Source organism: Parus major, chromosome 2 (genome assembly GCF_001522545.3).
Source record: "Parus major isolate Abel chromosome 2, Parus_major1.1, whole genome shotgun sequence".
Taxonomy (NCBI): Eukaryota; Metazoa; Chordata; class Aves; order Passeriformes; family Paridae; genus Parus; species Parus major.
In genome coordinates, this window is record NC_031769.1 from 139,496,772 (window position 1) to 139,518,275 (window position 21,504).

Genomic DNA, 21,504 nt, shown 5'->3' on the forward strand with positions numbered 1-21,504 from the left:
GTTCCCTCATTTCAAGATGTCAGTATGATTATGGCCACTTTTTGTTCTTTTCAGTGCACCTCATTTCATCCCAATCCATTTTGTTGTATTCACTCCTTTTCCAAATTTCCTTTTTCTTTTACATTGAATTTTATTTTATCCTGTCTCCATTCCAGAGGGTTTGTTACGCTTTGTTCTCTGATTTCAAGATTTCATTTCCTTTCATGAAATGAAACTGACAGGCCTCAAAGCACTCCATAAGCTGAAGTGCTGCTGGCTTTTTCCAGTATCAGGGGATTCCTGATGGTGCTCTGTGTGAGGAATGAAAAAAAACCTCTCTCATCACTGATTTATTCTCATTCTGAACCCATAACTTTTCCTATGACATAGAATTCTAGATAACACTGATCAGCAGGTACTGTTTGGTTCAGCTGAAGAGTGTTGTGTACAAAGTGAATGCTCCTTTCTCCTTTCTAAATGAATGCTTGCTGGAGGGATAAAATCTTACAATGAAGCATTCTGGCATTCAGAGAAAGAGTACACTAAAAAAATAAAGACTAATGGATACTGAGAGTCTTGTGTTTGTTCAGAATGAATTCAGGGTTTATTGTTTGGTTTTTTTTAATTAAAAAAGCAAAATTCCTTTGTAAACCTTTATCCAGGCATTTTGCTCTACTCTCATTTGAGTGCTGTATTGTTTTTCACCTCCTGTTCTCTGCAGTTATTATATTAATTACTTTGGATTTTTACTGATAAAATGTAGATCACATGTGCATGTGAATGATTGCTGGTAATTTCCTGTATACTCACCTCTGCTGCAGGTGTTTTTCTAGATCTTATGTTTTCCACCCATCTCTTCCTCCACCTACAAGGTACTAAGGAACACATCCTTTCTTCCTTTTAGTAATTAGATTCCCACACAACTGTACATAGACATATAGCCTGGTTAAATGAAGCAGAATACTTCAACTTCACAGAGACTTTGAGAGCTGTATCTCACCTGCTTCACCTCTCAGTAGTGACAAGTTAGCTTAGGAACACTGCTGCACTCCAGAAGTTGTGATTCTTTTCCCAGAAGCTGCATACACAATACTCCTTAGGTGCCATGCTTCAAGTGAAAGCTGAGAAGAGCTCTGCCTGTAGGTTGTTCCATGCTGCCACTCCCTGAGCTTCTGTCAGGACTCATCACCACGTGCTGACTTACGCTGTTTTATGTAGGAATTTTCTAAATCAGGCTAAACTGCACATCTGTCCTGTTGTGGAATGAGAAGGTTATAAATACACAGTTAAAAATTAGGAAGTCATTTAGAGACAATGAGTTTTGTCACAGAGGTGCACCAAGCAGGCAGCAAAGCCTGAAGGACAGCAAGAGGCAGAGATGGTCATGCCTCAGAGCTGCTGTGGAGTCTGCTCTCCTCCTACCCAGCTGGAACAGTCATGTACACCCAAATATGCTCCTGAACGTGGGGCAGGGTCATGTGCAGTCACACACAAAGAACAGAAGTGCTGCCTGCCACAAGAATTTAGTAGCTGCACAGAGAAGACTCAGCCCTGGTTTTAGAGAGGAGGTTTGGAGGTTCTCAAACGGTGAGAGCATGCAATAATGCAATAATGCAGGAACACTATTCCATAGCAGCTGGAGAATATTATGTCTCTCCAGCAAATTTTTGCTGATGTGCAGTCTGTTGACCAGCTCTTTTTAACTAGAATCACATCTAAAATCTTCCTGTGGAAGACTTCTAAGCAGTTTTGCTCAAGATTTTTGTTAAATAGAATTACCATGCTTTCCATTTTTAGTAAATAGAATTACCATGCTTCAGTACATGCATGTCTTTAGGGCAAACTGTGTCCTATTAGGTAAAAGAAGCCTTTTTTTCAGAAAGGCATATAAGCCAAATATATTGGATGCTTTTTCTGCCATATATTTTAGCATCACAACATGAGAGACAGCATTTCGAGTCACATCCCTTTCACAGTACAACTGTTCTGCTCTGTAACTTGTCTTATAAAATTGATTAAATTGGTGTGTTCTATGTGTCATTATCAACAGATACTTCCGTTACTGGTTTTATTCTTCCAAAAACCAGCCTGAGTTTTTCAGGCTTCATTTTTGAAAACTGCTTCATTTTTCAGATTCCTGAGTCAGATCCAGACAGACTTCCCCCACTGGATCCACCAGATATTGGCCAGATTTACCCAGTCCCAGCTAACATACGGCCTGTTTTAAGCAAATACAGAGTGGAGGTGAGATACTTTGACTATTTCTATTTCCTAATCTCATCATCTTTTATTCTTTTGTTGAGCTGTAACAGTAACTGATGATTTTACAATCTTGATCAATAGAATTCACATGAAAATAGCATATAAGGGCATGCAAGGCTGTGCTTTCACTGAGGGGAACAGTGGGGCTGTGTATCAATCCTGACCTTTTGGGAAAGGACTTCTCTTGTGGCAGAGCATGGCTGGTGGATCCACACAGCCAAGACAGATGGAGAGCTTCTCCTTGCAAATGGCATCACTGGAGCTGAAGTTTGGCCTCAGCCATCTCACAGGCTTTTTCTGGGTCCTTAACTTCAGGGGAAAACAAAGCCAAACAATGCCTTCTGCATATGTACAAATGTCTACACCTTCCCCATCTTCTCTTTTGTAAGATTTGTGTCCAAAGTAGCCTTATATTAAAAAGCTGGGAAAAGTGGCAGATTTTCTTATCACTGCAATGCCTGATGCTGCCCAGCCTCACTGTTCACTGCCACTCATTCTGCATCCTTCACACCACCTGCTTATTAGCCCATTTCCCCATGCCAAGCCAGGGTTTCTGCAGGCTAACTGTGTTTTTCTCTGCACACCACAGGTCCTGTTCTGGGGTGTTCGAGAGCTGAAGAAAGTCCAGCTCCTCTCGGTAGATCGGCCACAGGTTCTCATCGAGTGTGCAGGGAAAGGAGTCAAATCCTCTGTCATACAGAGCTACAAGAAAAATCCCAATTTCACTGGCCTTGCAGATTGGTTTGAAGTGGTGTGTACAGCATGCTGCCCCTTGCCTGTCTGTTCTCTGGTCAGACAAGGTGTTAATTACCATTATCCTTCCTTTCTTGTCAAATAATTTCTTCTGTGTCTTGGTTAGATACTAAGGGATGTCAGTTCTTGTGCAAAAGCTACTGATTTGAAAATGCTTTAAGAGATTTTTGCTACAACCATATGATAAAAGAAGATGATGTTCTTCATGTTAAGTCCCAAGTAGATAAGAATATACGTTGCAATCAGATTTTTACTGATAGGTCGGAACTTGTGGGCAGCTAACAGAAATATATTTACTATTTTTCCTCCTCCTTTCCAATTTTGCTGGGTAGTGTTGTTTCCTTTGTTTTCTTTCCATCCTTGCAACTTTCCTTTTCCAGTGTGTTACTGAGCTATTAAGGGGATTGATAATTCTGGTTTATGAGCTCAGGACCTTCTCACATTTTCACACCTGCTTTTATGAACTGCAAAGCAATGTACCTCCTGTTGGTTGGGTTATGAGAGCTGGCACTTTCCAAATCAGTCACCATCAGAATAAAACAGTCTGTTCCATTTGCTCTTGAGAAAAGTATATCAAAACAATAACATGGATACTGAAGTACAGATTCTACAGTATTTTTAGCTCTTATTGTATTGTCCTAAGAGCTGTTTTTCTCTTGTAGTTCATCCTATATCACCCAGGGTCCACATCTCGTTTTTGGGAAAACTGAGGCAGATAAGGTTAATAGCCTTCAGCACAGCAGCACTGGAATTAATGTTCACAACTTCCAGTGTTGCATTCCATCCTTCTGAATGCTCCTGATTCTTCCAGTTTATTCTGAGATGCTTCAATATGAGAGCATGGGATTCATCTCAGCAGCACAGTCTGTACAGCCTACTCTGTATTTTAAAGAACAAAGCTTTCTCTAGATTTTGCAGAAAACCAAAATCATATTGCCTATGCTGAATGCATTTTGCATTATGAATATGTTCATAGCTAAGGAGGAGAAGGGAAGGAGGGAGGGAAGAGTAGAAGCCTTACTGCTGTGCACAATAAATATTCTGTACGTGTTCTATGTTCTCTAGCCATTCGCTCATGCTGCTGTTTGTCTCCTGCACTAGGAGCTGCCTGAAAATGAACTTTTGCATCCACCACTAAGCATCTGTGTGGTCGACTGGAGAGCATTTGGGAGAAGTACTCTTGTTGGAACACATACCATCAATTGCCTGAAGCAATTCCTATGCAAAACCCCATTAGGTCCTCAAGCTGCACCTAACAGAGTAGACATTGCAGAAACTGAGAAAGGCAAGTGTTCAATTCTGACCCCAAATAAAAAGCCAAAGGACCTTCTTAGAGGTTTACACTTAGAAGTGTGCTTTATTGTGTTGAGCATAGGATCAAACCCTTAATCACGTGATTATTTGATGATCATCAAATGCTATGACAGTACTCCTGGCAAAATGTTACCTAACTTGCAAAGTTTCAATCTCAGCTTTACCTGAGTCATCCCAGCCTGCTGTGCTATCCCAAGAAGAACCATTTTTAGCTGATGACATCTATGCTGAGGTGGAGCAGGGTAAATGGACAGTGGCAGACCCAGACCCAGCCCTCACAGCACTTCCTGCCACTGAACCAGAGCAGTGTGCCTCTGAGACAAGGAAAGAGAAGAAACAAAAGGTGGGTACAGCAGAAGCTACCAGCTAACTTTCTCCTGCAGTCTTGAAGACTTCAGCCCTTCCTGATAAAGTGGGAATCTGTTGACCCCAGGTTTAGACATTTTGGGTGTTGATGTTGACACCCACACTGTCTTGCTGGCCCTTAAGAGAACTAGTTAACAATACAGCTTTGACCCCACAGAATTTCATTACTTCCATTAACAGATTCTTAAAATACTTGCAGACTCATGTGGGAGAAGCCAATTTGTATCTGAATTTTTGCATCCTTTGAAACATCATTATTTATTATCTGTGTAGATTTGCCTATTGTATGGGTTGCTCCTGTGGCAATGTCTCTAAAGTTTAAAGTCATGGCATAGTCAGTAGAAAATACAGAGACAGCTTTAATAATATGATGATCACAATGAAGTGTCTTGGAATAAAAGACAGAGACAGGAATTCATATTGCATTTTATTTAACTCTTGGAGGCTGAAATTTTCCATGTATACAGCTGTCCATGCTTAATGTCAGGAGTCAGGTGATTAGTTTTAATCAGTTCTAGTGCTTTTGTCATCATTTGGTAGGACATGAAAAAATCCATCCGACGGTCAACAAAGAGGAGAAAAAGAACCATTGCAGATGAATCAGCTGAAAATGTTATCGACTGGTGGTCAAAATACTATGCTTCTGTGCTCAAAATGCAAAAGGTGAGTCACACAGCATGCCCAAAACTCTCATGGATAAGCAATGTTGTAAAAGTAGATTTACTGCTGAACGATTCCTTTTTGCTATTACACTCATAATGATTAGTTTGTCCATTGTGTTTTTCTTTTGAAAGGCAAAAGGAATTTTTTCCAGTGAAGGAAAACCTGAAGACAGTAAGTAAATTATTTGCATTTTTCTATTATTTTGCACTAATACTTTCTCTAGTTTTGCTTCTCTACTGTTTTACTAGCAACAATTAATGTCTGGTAACAGAGTACTGCTGATGTACTGAGCTCTTTCCTCTACAGCTGATCAGATGATGGATAGGTTAAAACTTCACAGCCAGTGTTGAGTTAACATGAGTTTCCTGTCATTCAAATATCATGCACAAATATTAGCAAAGCCAAAGTCCTGAAGGATACAAGATATACATTGTCCTGATCTTAGGCTGCATTTGTAACAGGCTCTGGAAAAAAAAGTCGTCTCAATTTTGAACCAGTTCAGAATCAGCAATGCAGGAACAGCTTCTGCTAGGACACCTCTAGTCTTGTGTGTTATTTCCATAGCTGGAAAGTTTTATCTAGCTCAGATTCTAGGAATTTTTTTTCTCCCCAAGAACCTAAAATAATTGGCCAGAAACAGGCTCTGTGTGCATAAGTATGTATGTCTCCATACACATATATTCCATGGCTCAACAGGTCCTACCACAATCAAACTGAACTCTGGAAAATTTTATTTTTGGACAAATATGACTGCTTGAGAATGCTAAGAAAAAAAAGAAATATTTACTGTTTACACAGAGCTGCTATTCAGAATGAAATTAGTTACCTTTTCATGGCAGAGCTGACCACACTCCCCCAGGGAATGAGGTGATTTAAAGGGGTGTTGAGGTTGCTCTGAATGGAAGACATGACCTAAATATCACATGACATCATCTTGGGAATAGCAGATAATGGTGCTTCAGTGATCATCAGGGCTGCTGAGAGATGAGGAGGAGATCAGTTTCTGAGTGAAGCTCACTTGTCCAAGTGGAGGAAATATTTACATAGAAAATGTTCTACAGAAATGTGATGTTCATTTACAGTTGTGACATCCACCCACAGGCTATTCAGGCAGTTTTGGCATATTGGTTTTGATGATTTCAGACCTTGTAAATTCTCTTCTGATCATTTTTGTTACAATTTTTCACCTGTGATGATAAGAATTATACATACAAGACATCTCTGACATGAAATACGTATCTCTAGATATTTAGTACTGTTAAACACACAGGAATTACTCAAAAAATGAAAGTAAAATGAACTGAAAAGCCAGATTTCAGTCAAAGAACTGAACCATCTCAGTGTAACTTTTGAGAGCTCACCCTCTTTTTGCTGGGAAATCCCCTCTCAGTGTTTGGAATCTGGCTTTAGTCTGATGTACCCCTTCCCATTTCTCACACTTGTAGCTTTCACCAGGTGAGATACACCCTATTTTGTAATATCTTTAAGCAGAGAAGGACTTGGGTCATCCTGATATCTGAAGTAATTGTCAGCCTAAACAACAGCTTTCAATCTTAAATAAACCTTAAATTTTATGTGAAAACTGTTAATATCTGTTTATTTGCCTTGGGGAGGAGTCAGAGAGGGAGGAAAAGGGTGGTCTAGGAGGTGGCCACCAGGGAGGGGGTCACACAGGACATCATCACACTTGGTCCAACAAGCTCATGATGAAGACTGGTAGCCACAAAGAACATAATTTGCCACCTCTGCCTGGGAGAACCAGTGGTAAAAGAGAGGATCCCTATATCCAGCAGTAGAGGAATAAATAGAGAAAGAGCAAGGTGGACTCTGAAAAATTTTTGCTGTCCTGAAGCATTTTATGTGCTTTGCTTTCTAAAACATACATGATGTCATTAAATTTTTGCAGATAAGCAGACTTCTGACCACATAGCATTGATCATAGAGGATGAGCCAGACAAAAAGAAGAAGGATAAGACATTGAAAAGGACACAGAAGGAAACTCCAAACCTAGCAACATTGCAGGTAAGAGAAAAGCAAGGCTGAGGTAAGGCTGTTGTTCACTATCTCTCCAAAGTTTGAACATCAGCAGCTGAGTTTGGTAAGCCCTCCTTACATATAGTTCAGACACTTTAAAATTAATAAAACACACTAAATTATAGTGATAATGCCCTTCAGCACATGGGACACAGAGGAAACCAGGGTCTCATAGGGAGGATGTGGCCCACTTGGTCTTAGACATAGAATTTGTTGGTGTAGACAAACCCAGAGAGATTTCAGTGAAATTCAGTTTTGTTGTTTGCATGTAAAATACTGTAGTTGGAAATCCCAAAATTCATGCTAGAAATATTGCAGCCTATTAAGAATGCCTTAAAAAAGAGATGGAAAGCATTGCTGTGATGGCTAGTGCATCCTCCCCAATGGGAAATAATACTCAGCTCTCATTAGATTTGGTTGGGTAATGATAGAAGGAATTCAAAGAAAACTGTATGGGTTGTGCAAAATGTCTAGAGAGATGAGAGGTTTGAAAAGATTAAGACAGTTTGGATTAGATTGTAGCTGAATAAATGGGAACTTGAAACTGCTGTTTCCATTTTTTAAGAGGTGGCAGTAATATAGGCCCTTCTACTTCATGCTTGATAAATTACTGCGGGAGAGTACTGAAAAAATGTGTTCTTTGAAAAATTATTTGGTCTTTTGAGCTATCCTAAAGCTCTGTCCCCAAAGCATTTTATTATTGTCTGCTTTGCTTTCAAGTTTTGAGACATTAACACAGTAGAACGGGTCAGTTCAACAAAGGCACAATGCAACAAGGAAACAGAAGCAAAGAGCAGCACATCTACAATTTTTCACTCACACCAGTGCTTTCAAATGTTCATTTTGGCCCCTTCAGATTCACTTTCACTTGCTGCATTAATGTGTTATTTCAATACTTGGGGAAAGACTTTCTTTGAGGACAGAACTGGTCCTGTTTTAAATGGGGAATTAACTTTTTTCCTCAAGGACTTTTGCAAAACCTTGGTTTTTATTAAAGTCTGCATTTTGGGTCAAAATGAATTTCTATTCATTCTCTAATAAAAAAAGTTACTATAAATAAATTCACTGTGCCACAAAATATAAGCATTTTTCTATTTTCAAAGATTTATGAAGGAGACTTGGAGAGTGAATTTAATAACTTTGAGGACTGGGTGAAAACTTTCCAGCTCTTAAGAGGAAAATCTAATGATGAAGTTCATGCTGATGCTGAAGACAGAATAATAGGAAAATTTAAGGTAAGCTTTAATGTTGATTAAATGGGTAATAACTTAGAGACTTTAGGTTTTAATACATATTTCAGGTATGCCAAGGACGAAAGGAATAGACATTTATAGTCTGCTGTAAATAGAATTAGTTTTATTATATCTAGAGTCAAGTTTTTTCCTTTCACATTATCTGATAGAAAAAAGCATCATCCAACACCAGGTGTTCACTTCTGTTTTGAAATAAGGAATTACAAGAAGTTTGAAATTACAGAACGGGGAGAGGAGATATATTATGGTGTCCAGATTTCACTAATGCAACTTGATTTCTACACTATTACAGAACCATCTATGTAATTTTGTGTAATTTAAATGTAGGCCCTCACAGCCTCGTCCAGGGCTCCATCAGGCAATCTGAAAAGTTCAAAGGCTGAGTAATGTTTTTAGGATTTGTTTGTAGTTTAGAGGAACTGATTAAAATCACTGATATCTCAATTAGCTTGTGATGCAGATTTCTGTCCAAATGACTTGTTAGTTGCTTTCAGGCAGTATGAGCTACTCAGCAACAAGAGTCAATATTGATTTATATGAGCTGCAAAAATACAGTTGGATTCATGTCACACTGTCATGAAACTTACTCAATGGAATTACTAATTTTCCAATATACAGTAAAGGTCCAAATATTATTTTTAAAATATTAATGGTTAGAAAACTGGATTTAGAATATCTACAGGTCAATAGGCATGGAGGTATTCCTTGTAAATATCTAGATATGATAGCACCATATTGTAGGGAAAATGCATTTTAAAAGGTCATGTTTAGTGCAATGCAGTTTGGGTGACCTGTGAGGGCTACCACAAAATAAGTTGCATGAATGATGCTTTTTTCATTCAAAGGGCTGGGTTTTTATTGCATTTGATCTGTTTTCAAGGGAGACAAAAATCAATGTATTTCCAGGGCTCCTTCTGCATTTACCCAAGTCCTGAGGATGGCAGCTTGCTGGACGGAGGCCAGCCCCGCATCCTGCAGGGGATACCCCCAAACCACTCTGTCAAAGTGCTCATCAGGGTTTATATTGTGGCAGTAAGTAGACAGATGCTCTTTTAACCTTGAAATAACTTGGATTTTTCTTTTCAGTTTACTTCAAGTGTCTTTGCAGCAAAATTTCTGAAAATCTTCATCCATGGGGTTTGGGATTTTTCTGGTCATATTTCAGACGATGTTTCATACTGTAGAAATGGGTGTTCAGAGAAGAAAATATTACATATATTCTTCACAATAAATCTGGGGATTTCTGCAAGACTGGAGAATAACTTTACTTGTTCAAATTAAAATCTCTGGATACATAACTAACATAGTACAGACTACCTGTTCCAGCCACAATATGCAAATGCAGCCAGTTTTAATGAGTAGAGCTGCTCAAAATGACACACATTTAAACAAAACCTCAGTAAGGGGGAAATGGTAATTTATTTTTGAGGGGCTGTGAATAGCATTCTATGAAAGTTCTGCATATGAATAATTTTTAGGGTCAATAAAGGTAAAAATACAGAGCACAAGATGAGGAAGAATGGTGTGAGAGGTAAATTGGGTAGAAGAAACTGATATTTCAGAGAAACAAGAGAGTTGCAGGTAATCCAAGACAGAAATGTGCTGTGAGGAGAGACTATAGCAACAAAATATGAAGAGATTGTTTTACTTCCTGAATGAATATAAGGACTTAGAAGTCTTTTCCATCCTTAACAATTCTGTGATTCTATAAAGAGTTGGTTTGCCCTGTTCAAGGATCTGGAAATATATTTGTGGGTAAATCTTTTCTGAATCCTACCTGCACTTGTGCAGCCAGCTTCTTCCTTAGCATTGCCTCTCCTGCTCAGCTTTTTCTGTCTTAGTGATGGAACAACACTTCCAGCTTTGCAAACTCTTCTCCTCCAGATCATATTTTCCTAATAGCCTACAAAACTACAGGCCAAATTTTACATTACATGAGGCAGGCAAAGCCCCTCAAATTCCAGAACACCCAGGACTGGGCAGGGAAACCATACTCCTGTGTAGGGACCCTGCTGTATTTAAGCAAACTTCTTGAGGACACAATTTTTCTTCTTAACAGGCATTTAACCTCAGCCCAGCTGATCCAGATGGCAAGTCAGATCCCTACATCGTGCTGAGGCTGGGCAACACTGAAATTAAAGACAGAGAGAACTACATCCCCAAGCAGCTAAACCCCATATTTGGAAGGTCTGTGATGACTTATTTTTGCATTCAGTGTAATTTGTGTTTTATCTCTTGCTACCACTGATGCTGTTTGTTATATGCAGACTTCTGCCTGTTTGGATGTTTTGTAATCCTGATGGTTAAAACGTTGGGAATTGGTGTCACACTGTATGATAATAAAATATTTCATTTTCGTACCCATCAAAACTTGCCAAGTAATGCAATCTGTCAGAGGTTTTGCAAAATGATGTGTGAGAGGAAATGAGGCAAAAAATGATAATTGTCTGTTAAAATTAATATAATCATTTAGTTTAATGCAAAACAAACATCAGAACAGTAAAGTGTGATTTCACAACCTTTGTTGCTGTTTCAGGCTGGATAGAGTGATAAATAAATCTCATAATTCTAGGATATGAGTTCTGTTATTTATATTTTTAATGCTAACAGCTGTGGGTTTTTTTTCCAGTAAATTTCCCTATTTTAAGAAGGTTGAAAATATTTTGAATTGGGGTGGAAGATCATTAAGACAGAAAAACTATACTATTTTGGATTGAAAGACCCCTAGAGTGGGGGTGCAGGGGGATAAAAAACTCATGCTTCAGGAGACAAAGCTCAGTTTTTTCTGTGCTTTGGAGAAACCTGGAGCCAGTGTTGTGGTAATCAGGATGTCCTGTCTTTCACTAATTTGTCAAATCTCTTTTCTATTTCTTTTCTGATTGCTTTTTTGAGATTTATTTAGAACTTTTGCCTGATCATTTTGTTGGGTGCCCCCAGATTCATATATTCAATATTTAACTTGCAGCTTTTGCAAGAAAACAGAAAAGACTTAGATGTCTCTTTTGATAGTTCTGAAAAACGTGTGAGAACACTTACATACAGCTGTGTTAGCCTCACTGGATTCAGGATTGTAAGAACAATTTCAGGACACTACACAGGGTGCTAGGGAAGCAGGAGAAGGAATATACTTTTTCACTGTATGTTTCCAGCATGTTCAAATATTTAATTGAAGCAAAAAGCACTACCAAAAAAGCTTATTGCATATTGGAATAGACACTATTCAGACAGTGTTTTCATGATATTAATTAGTGTAGCCTTTTAGGCTTCAAAATTGATTTGATTTCATGTAGGTCTCAATTTTTCCTGTAGATCATTTGAAATCCAAGCTACATTCCCCAAGGATTCGTTGCTCACAGTCTTGATCTATGACCACGACTTCATTGGGACAGATGATCTTATTGGAGAGACTAAAATTGATTTGGAAAATCGTTTCTACAGCAGACATCGAGCTACCTGTGGGTTACAGAGTCAATATGAAATGTAAGTACTTCCTCAGGCAGCAACACAGCTCACAGTGAGTGACTTGGCTTGAAGCAGAAATTATAGATGTGTTCCAGATATTATGCTTTCTCCAGCACAAAAGTGTCACAGAGGGTATTTTAATTAAAACTCACCAAAGAGCTTAGTGGTAGCTTTGGGTAGCTGCCAGCCTCAGTGGGAAGTGACTATTTTTAAATTAACAGCACTGTTAGTTCAAGAAGTATTTTAGATAGTAAACAGCTGATGTTTACAACATACCTGCTTGATAAACTGCCTTTGGACAGGCATAAAGGGCAAATGGGAAAAATCTCTCAAAGAAATAGTGGCAGGGCTCTGTCTTTGCTGTGCCATTCAGCTGCAGCTGGAGTGATTGCAGCAAGGCTGATGGCACTGGGGTGGCGCTGGGGGAGCAGTAGCAGAGGCTGCTGACACTACCTCTGTAATGGGGTGAGTTGTGGGGCAGTGAGGCTGAGCTCCTGGTCCCTGCCAGACACCTGCACTATCAAGGACCTTGCACATAAAAATTAACTAATGCAGAGAAAGTAAATCTAAAATAACTCCACTGCCCTGGGGTGGGGCACTAACCTGGGAGATGTGTGTCTGGGGCTCTTCCATGATTACTTCTCATTCTGTCTACAAACCAAGGGTGGACAATGCCTAAAATCAATCCAGGAACACAGATCAAACCCCAAAGCTTCCCTTGCTAGCTCAATCTCAGTGTGAGATATTTCTACAGGTCCCAGATAACCTGAGCTTGTCCTTTGCATCTGGGAGCTCCAGAATAATTCTCCTTGAATGGAGGCAGCACATGTAAACTCAAATCTTTTAGGTACAACAGGGAACAAGCTCTGTTCCTTTTCCTCATGGGAAGCATGCCCATGCTATTACTTTATCTAGGCAAGGCTGCCTCAGCTTCTCCTGTGTTTTAAGAGAAATGAATGGTTGATCTCCAAGGACCTGACCAGAGAGAGGCAGTGTCTCAAGTAAGAAGCAGTGCTGGACAAAGGAGAAGTTTGAGCAGATATCAGGGTCACTGACCACAAAACAAATCTCTGCATGGAAATTCCTGATCTGTCAGTGCACAGTGAAGGAAAACCTCACCCATTTTGCCTCACTGTGTTCCCTCTTGCAGAGAAGGGTACAATGCATGGCGAGACTCAGCCAAGCCAAGTGAGATCCTCACTAAGCTGTGCAAGGACTACAGAATAAGTGGACCCTTCATGAGGCCAGGAGAGATACAAGTAGGAACAAAAATCTTCAAGGGACAGACAGTCTTCACAGAAGATGAGAACGGTAACAAAGCAGTTCAGCATCCTTTCTTTGCATTGTACCACTTCCAGGAGCCTGCCAAGGTGCAGCTGGAGCCCTGTTGTACTATGAACTCTCGAGTCAGATTATTGGAGCCTGTGTCTGCTCTTAAACACTCATGTAACTCTGGCAATGAAGGCTGTGTCTATATTAGCTTTTGCTGCTGCTTAATTGCAAAGAATCTGTAGAGTGAAACAGTTGCTGCTGATGACTTGACATCCCCATGGTGGCTGTTTGGGAATACCTTGGAGTAGCTCCTACCTGATCCCAAGGATGGGATGTCCAGGATTGGTTGGAGTGTGGGGGACACCTTGGAACATGTCTTCTGGTTTAGTGTTGGTCTGTGCATGCTCTGAAATCCTTCCCCACAGAATATCAAAGCATGAAAAGTCAGGAAGAGCCTTTCAAAAAATGTATTCTCTGTCTAAATTTGAACACTGGAAAAGACAGACCCAAGAAGCGAGAAGGAGAAGGAAGGGAAATACTGTTTTGAAGGGATTTCCTCAAGGTCAGACAAATCTCTGACCACAGTTATATTCCAGGCCACTCATCAGCCATTCCTACCTTACCTACTTGTCTTTTCTCTCTGTTGTTTTTTTCTTCTTCTTGGTTACTGCCACTCTGATTCCCTTTCTGAAGCACTGACATAGCACTCTGTAAATCTGTGGAGTCCATGAATCCAGATGGCTGGACAGAACTTACTGCCAGAGCTTCCAGATTAAAAAGAGGTCAAAACAATTGGGACCTTGAGTGTCCATATCACATTGGGGTGGAGTGGGACAGAGTCACCTGTCAAAGGTGCCCCTGCCAATGGCAGGGGGGATGGACAAGATTGTCTTTGAACATTCCTTCCAACCCAAACCACTCTATGACTCAGTTTTGTACTTAGAATAAGGAAAAGAGTTGTGAGGATGGAACCTTTCAAGGGGAGTGGAAGGAACTGGTCTCAGAGACAGTAGTGGACATTGTGGAAGTGTAAGAAAAACCTCCACTCTCTTATCAGCATTGGTTTATCTTTGACCACATTCTTCTTGGCAACTACAAAACACAACTCACACCTTGAATGGAAGGCTGCCAAGGAAGCACTGTTGAAGGGAGAAGAGTTGATCCATTTTTGGTTTCTTGGCCTGAAAGAGATTTTTTTTACAGTATTGCTATTTGTTTTCCTAACTAGCAGATGACTGAATGTGACTACCAGCAACAAGATGTCTCAATCAAAATTCTGGATCACTAAAATGAGATTCAGACAAACCAGTGTCAGATAAGATGATGGAAATGAGAAGCAAGGAAATATAGAAGTAGATGGCAAAGACCAAAGGACTTATGTACACTAGTTTTTCAATATTGTACAGAAATAGTTTATTGCATGCAGTCTGTACGTAATTTCTATCCAGATTGCTGTTCTGACAAGTACATACGGGTCCTTACTTCCTGCTGGATTTCTGTGGTGGCCATCATTTGCATCTGTAAAACTAACAAAGGCCACAGATTTCAGCTCTAGAGGCAAACTGAAAAGGGAAAGCAGTTCCATTTCCACTGTACAGGCGGAGAAAATTTTAATTATCCATCCAGCTTTAACTTGCAAGGGAAGGAAAAATTTAACTTTGCTCTAGGAACAAAGAAGTTAGGATAGGATAAGAATAGTCCAGTTGGAACAGACCCACAAATGTAGGTCTAGTCCAACTGCCTGTCCACTACTCCCAGGAAGATTAGGACTACTTGTAGCCAAAGGGAAGAAAAATGAATCTTCAAAGGTAAAAAAAATCTTTAGAAAGGTGATGCAGGATACAGGATATTGTAGGATAATCTGTGTCATTATTACTGAGGCTCCCTGACTGAATAGCAGCTAGAGAATTGATTTTAGCTGGCTAAAATTAGACGTTGGTGCACAAGAGGGAACCAAGACTCATAACCACAGGATCATCCTTCCTCACTCTCTGAGCCATTAGGGAGGGTTTAATACCTGCTGTTTAAATTCCAAATGAGTCTTTTGCCAACAATCAGAAATTCAGACATTGAAACATGCGTAGGAGAAGTGATAACAATTTGTTGACACAAATAAATCTTAATCTTTTTCTCACTTAGGGACTTCTAATGTAGAAGATATCACTTGTCAAAAGTCTGAGTTCCTTTTATGTGGAGCCCACACAGAAAGGGAGGAAAGAAGCTCAAGAGCTCAAAGGGCTTTGTCTTCTTTCTCACATCCACACTATTTTCAATATTAGCACGGGTCCTTCCTTGAGGTGCCATTCTCTGGGATTCTCTGTGTATCCCTTTCAGTGGCCAAGGTGAGAGGGTCAGGAGGTGAAATGTTCTTGCTCATGGCCTTTAACTCTCTTCCATTGAGCTGTGATTCAGTTCTCTAAGGCAGTCTTTGCTGCTGCCATCACAAAGTAAAAGGAGGCATAGTTAAGTCCAAGTGCCTATTTACTCTCAGCTCTGTCAAATCCAAGTCTCCTTGTCTTTCACAGGCTTTAAAAATTTTCAATTTTCTGTCAAAAGGATAGCTGATATGTTTCTTCCATCTTCCTGTTAAAAACTGCTGCTATAGTAGTGGAATGATTTGCTGTATTTTACAGGAAAACTGCTGCCTGAGTGCTAATCTTCTAATTAACCCTGTGGGTCCCCTTATTTATGTAAATTAGAAGCATTTCAAGGCCCTTCTTTATTTAGCTGGAATACATAAAACCTTCCTCTTAACTCAAGCAATTTTTTTAACGAGTACCTCTAATAAGCAATGAAACATATTACCAAGGGGTTCAATGTTATAGTTCTGCTCTCATTGTTCTTTTTGTTTCATTCTTTCCTATAGAGGAGCCAGTTGAATCATATGAACATCTCTCCTTAAAGGTTTTACGTGCTTGGGAAGAAATCCCTGGAGCTGGCTACAAACTGGTCCCAGAGCACATTGAGACTCGGCCTCTCTATCATAAGGATAAGCCAGGCATGGAACAGGTAGAGCTGCTCAGAGGTGGTGGTGATGGTAGACCCAGGAGAAGTTTTCATTTCCTCCAGTTATTGTGATTTCTATTTGTAACTGCAAACCTACAGAGTCAGCACCCAGTGTTGAACAAAACACAAGACTTTGTACAGCATCAACCTGGAAATTGTCACCCGTGTGTGTACACAGCCACTTACCCAAATACACAGTGATCACACAAGGTGTAACTGCAAATCTTCATTCTTTTAAATGCTTTACTTTATTAAGTTAACAAAACCTCTGCTTGTATCTAAACCTTTTCTTTTTTTTTTCTGTTCATCACATACTATTTTTGCATGGATTTTACCTTGAAGCTGACAGTGTTTGAGTTCTATTTCAACTTCACCAAATACCTAAAAGAGTGAAAGAATATATGGATGAGAAAGATACTGTATAGAAAGTTCCTAGATTAAATCATATTTACAGGATATTGAGATGGTTGGTGCTTGTAGAGGAAGTGCTGATTTTGGATGTAAGAACTACATTTAAAGCCTTTTAAAGCCTCTGTAAAATAGGGTTACAGAGATGTTTATCTCTTTGTTTTCAAGGGTCGTGTACAGATGTGGGTTGACATGTTTCCTAATGATATGCCTCTGCCTGGACCCCCTGTGGACATTTCACCAAGAAAACCCAAAGGGTAATACTCTGCGCTTTTCTCTCCCCACAGTGGCAATAATTCTTCACAGACTGAGTCTTTCTTAAGTGTCTGAAAAGAAATAGAAAATGAACTACTAAAACAAACTACTCCAGTCCTGAGGAAAGTTTTCTTAGGTTCACATGACTTCAAGTCAAAGAGGATCTAGTTTGGTTTCCTGCATTAAAGAACTCAAAGAGCTGTTGGTGATTTTTCAGCAAGAGCTATCACACACCTCTTACAAAAATATCCTTTTTTATCCTTTATCCCTTTATCCTTTATAAAAAAGAGATCACAGGTGGCTAGAGGCAAGTAATTCTGATGTTATCATCTACCTGTTGAGCTGCAGGAATTAATTCTAGTTTCACTAGCTTTTTCACTGAGATAACTTACTCAACCTTGGTTGAGCTCTTTAATCTGCTGCAATAGCATTACATGTATTGGATTGCCAGCTATTTCAAGGATAAGATCAAGAAACACATAGAGCAGCAACAGATAGTAGAAATCTGTTTGAAGTAGCCTTCTCCCATTTCCTTATGCTGCATTTCATGCAATACTGCACATAGTTGTTCAAGCTAATTGAATATTGTAAAGAAAACACAAAAGTGAGAAACAGAATTCTCAGCCCATCCTGTATTTTAGCAATGCCTTTCCTGAGAATTTCATATCTGGGACATCATCAGGTACTATTTCTATATTATTTGATTTGACAAACAAACAAAGAATCCATGCAGCAATTGCTTCTTTCAGACCAGAACTTTCTATAAAACCCCTTAAAAACAAGCATTTTTCAATCCAAAAATATTTAAAACTAATCAAGCCATAAAACCAAATTGTTGCTGCCAGATTTTGTAGTCTACTATAGCAGGGGAATATACTGCTGAACATCAATTACAAGAAAAAAAACAGTGCACTTAGACACAAGTTACACATCTTGCTGATGAATGCGTATTTGCTGCAGCAAAACTGGCTCCAGCCTCCATAAAACTTCAAACATTTTGTGAAAACACCTCTTATTGATGATCTTTGATTGAACAAGGCTCAGGTGGGGCACTGCAGATTCAAGTTTCTCTAGCTGTTTCAGAGGCTTGGTTTTCATGGAGCTCTTTAAGAGGTCCATGATATAGTCTCTGGTAACTTCTGAGGCAAATTGTTCCATACCCTGAGGCTGAGGCTATTTCCAAAACAAAATGTCATATCAGGGAAAATGTATGTTGGTGTTATCAAACATTGTTTGTCTTTTTTAATGTATTTTGCAGTTCATAGAATGATTCAAGGAATACCTAAATTTTTCAGTATTAAATGTTTATGTCACCTGCAGTATCTGTATTTCAGCTCAAGTTTTGAGAGCTTCAGATGACCAGCATAAAAGTTTGCATATAGGAGTGGAAAGGACAGAGAAACTTTAATTCCTTTTACTGTTGTTTCTAAAGATTATTGTACCTGCTTAAATGCAAATATCTCCAAGCAGTTCTCTTCCCTTTTAATGCCCTAGATTGCACAAAATGCAATGTTAGCTCAGAGAGCTCTATTCTTTATTAGCAAGTTAGTCACTGTTTTGGACACTGCTCCAATGAAATTTTTCATATCAACTTTGCCTGGTTCCACTGCAGTATTTTTGTGAAAATAGTTGAAGATGAACAGGCATATAGAAAGCAAGGAATTTTCCATCCCTCCAAAGCTGGCAGTGACCCTATTGCTATTATACTCCATGAACTGACATCCCCACTCTATCACCAGACTCTTGTAAACAGAAGAGGCCTGAGACTGATGCACAAATACAGTATTTCTCATTTTATGAAAGTATGATTTGATAGAGGTTGGCATTAGTACCTGACCAGAGCTTTACACACAATCCTTTTTTCTTTTTCAGATATGAACTGAGGGTAATAATCTGGAATACAGAGGATGTAATTCTAGAAGATGAAAATATCTTTACGGGGCAAAAATCAAGTGACATCTATGTAAAAGGGTAATTTCTTCACACTTGTCTTCAAAATAACATGCAATATTTGAGGGGAAATCAAAGGAAAAAATTATGCTGTGAGAATATTTCATTAACTATTCAGTGACCTTGGCACTTTGCTCTAAATGCCTGCCAAAATTACTCACCCATATTGGATACTGCTCTCTTTTTTCCTGTTTTATTTCTTCTGAAATTCAAGTAACTAAGATGCCATTAATCGTTAGTTCCTACTCAGGCAGCGATGGCACACAAGCACCAGGCTCACAAACACAGAGGGATCAGTTAAAGAACTTGAGCTGTAATAGCTTACATAGATGCAGAGAGGTTTGACAAAATCAGAGAAGAGAGGATTATAACCACATCAGAAATAAGAAAGCAGGTGTTTACCAGGCTGTTTCTACTGGAAATATTTTCTAGCCTCATGAGGGGAGTGTGTGTGGGTGAATGACCATGGTCATGATGAGGAGAACATCACATGGGCACTTTCTGCTCTTCATGTCCTTCCTTTCCTGAGATTGCAGTGAGTTATTTCTTAATTCCTTGCCGGCTTTGGAATACTGCTTTGCACTTTCTGCTTCTGAGCAGGATTTGGATGCAGGTACCAGGGAGGGCTTGGAGGAAATAATGGCCATAAGTGGTAGTCCAAAGTACCAAAAATCCCAGGTGCCATACTTGGATTTCTTGCCATTTTTCCACTTCTAGAGAGTAAGTTTAATATGCCAATATGAATTGTGTGTTCAGAGCAATAGAATAGGAGCTTTGAGAACATGGATTTCAGGAATTAAATAGGGAGCCAGCCTTTGTGCTCAGCTGTTTGATGAGAACATCACCATCAGTGTCAGAGTGGTCTGACAGAGAAGCCAGGAGTGGGAAACATTTTGCTTCTGTGCCTTAATGATGAAGACACAAATCTCATTATGTTCAAACCGTGCATGTGGCACTGTATCTGTCACCAGGCATGGATTTGCACTTGGGGCAGTGTCATGTTTCAGATTGTTACCATTTTTCACAATTCTTTTTTGAAATATGGGGTTTCAGGGGAATAGCTGCTCTTTGGATACAGCACAAAAACACTAATCTTTATTCAAGGTGTGATAAATCATCTACAGAACTAAACCATACCTAGCAGGGTCATTACCTGTCTTCAGGTGAGATAATTATGTTTAAGAAACATTGTCCTTTATACCACAACACATCCATTGTAGCAGAAACCAAGAAGAAATCACAAAAAAACCCAAGATAGACTTCTCCAGCCATACTAACACCAGGTTTATACCTGCAAACAAAAATTGCAAAAAAATTTAGGCTCTAATACTGAGCACTGATATCAGTCTTGAGACAGTGTGGCAAAACATCAATACAGGGTGATTAATGCAGGATAAATGACTGATGCTGTCACCACTGCCTGTCCCAAAGAAGAGAGGTGACCTTGCCAATAGCAAACTGGCACTGGCCAAGTGGTACTTTGGGGTCTGATTGAAATAAAAAACATGTTCTCATTCTCAGCTTTTGATCACCACTGGTCATTACAGCACCTGTGTCCCAAGATCCCCAATCCAGGGCTGTTGCTGCCTGTCACAGTCCCAAATATTGTGTGGTCTCTTACTGGTTAAGGAGGAATTAGTAAATGGTCAGGCCTGTAACCAAATAACAATTGCAATTCAGGATCCCCTGGTAACAACGATGCTTTCCACTGTGTGCCTGCTGTAGGTGGATAAAGGGCCTGGAAGAGGACAAACAGGAGACAGATGTACATTACAATTCCTTGACAGGAGAGGGCAACTTCAACTGGCGCTTTGTGTTCCCGTTCCACTATCTCCCAGCAGAGAAACAAATGGTGGTTACTAAAAGAGAAAACATATTTTCCTTAGAAAAGACAGAACGCAAAATACCTGCTGAGCTGGTGCTTCAGGTGTGGGATTTTGAAAGACTCTCTTCAGATGATTTCTTGGGTAAGTATGCCATGGATCTGCTTGAATTTCATCTGAGGTCTCACCAGACCTGCATTTTGCAGAGGTATGCACAAAGTGGTGTCTGAGCCCCAACTTTTGCTTTTCTCTTTCTAAAGCACCACACTGCAAACCTACACATTTCTTGTAAAGTCAATAATTGGGAATCAGATGAGAATTCTAGGGCAATACAAATGAATGACTGACAGTATAGAGAGATCCTCAGCTGCTAAATTCCTCCATGGATCTCATCTGGAAGCTGCTATTTTAATATCTTTGTGTCTGCCTGGTCCCTGAGTGTTATCACATTATTTCTTTCTCCAGGCACTCTTGAATTGGACCTGAATGGGTTTTCTCGAGCAGCAAAGACAGCCAAGAGCTGTGACCTAGGCACAGTTGTGGCAGCAAGTGAAGAAAACAAGATCTCCATATTTCAGCAGAAGCGCATCAGAGGCTGGTGGCCTTTCATCAAGGCTGGGGAGCTGACGGTAAGCAGCTCACTACAGCTGAACAGCTTTTCTCTGGGACTAACATGCTAATTTTGGATTTTTAACAACCACCAC

General features: G+C 39.6%; 1 protein-coding gene across 1 annotated transcript in view; it reads left to right on the top strand.

Moving 5' to 3' along the window:
• Positions 1-21,504, top strand: part of FER1L6 (fer-1 like family member 6) — a 61,259-nt gene that overhangs the window by 33,592 nt on the left and 6,163 nt on the right. Inside the window, exons 23-39 of the mRNA XM_033519478.1 lie at positions 2,113-2,223; positions 2,831-2,992; positions 4,096-4,279; positions 4,467-4,651; positions 5,215-5,337; positions 5,469-5,508; positions 7,244-7,359; positions 8,475-8,606; positions 9,531-9,656; positions 10,684-10,811; positions 11,934-12,104; positions 13,237-13,397; positions 16,225-16,367; positions 16,941-17,029; positions 18,900-18,998; positions 20,703-20,944; positions 21,266-21,429. Of these exons, the coding sequence (XP_033375369.1) occupies positions 2,113-2,223; positions 2,831-2,992; positions 4,096-4,279; positions 4,467-4,651; positions 5,215-5,337; positions 5,469-5,508; positions 7,244-7,359; positions 8,475-8,606; positions 9,531-9,656; positions 10,684-10,811; positions 11,934-12,104; positions 13,237-13,397; positions 16,225-16,367; positions 16,941-17,029; positions 18,900-18,998; positions 20,703-20,944; positions 21,266-21,429 (2,376 nt within the window). The remainder of the gene's footprint in view (positions 1-2,112; positions 2,224-2,830; positions 2,993-4,095; positions 4,280-4,466; positions 4,652-5,214; positions 5,338-5,468; positions 5,509-7,243; positions 7,360-8,474; positions 8,607-9,530; positions 9,657-10,683; positions 10,812-11,933; positions 12,105-13,236; positions 13,398-16,224; positions 16,368-16,940; positions 17,030-18,899; positions 18,999-20,702; positions 20,945-21,265; positions 21,430-21,504) is intronic.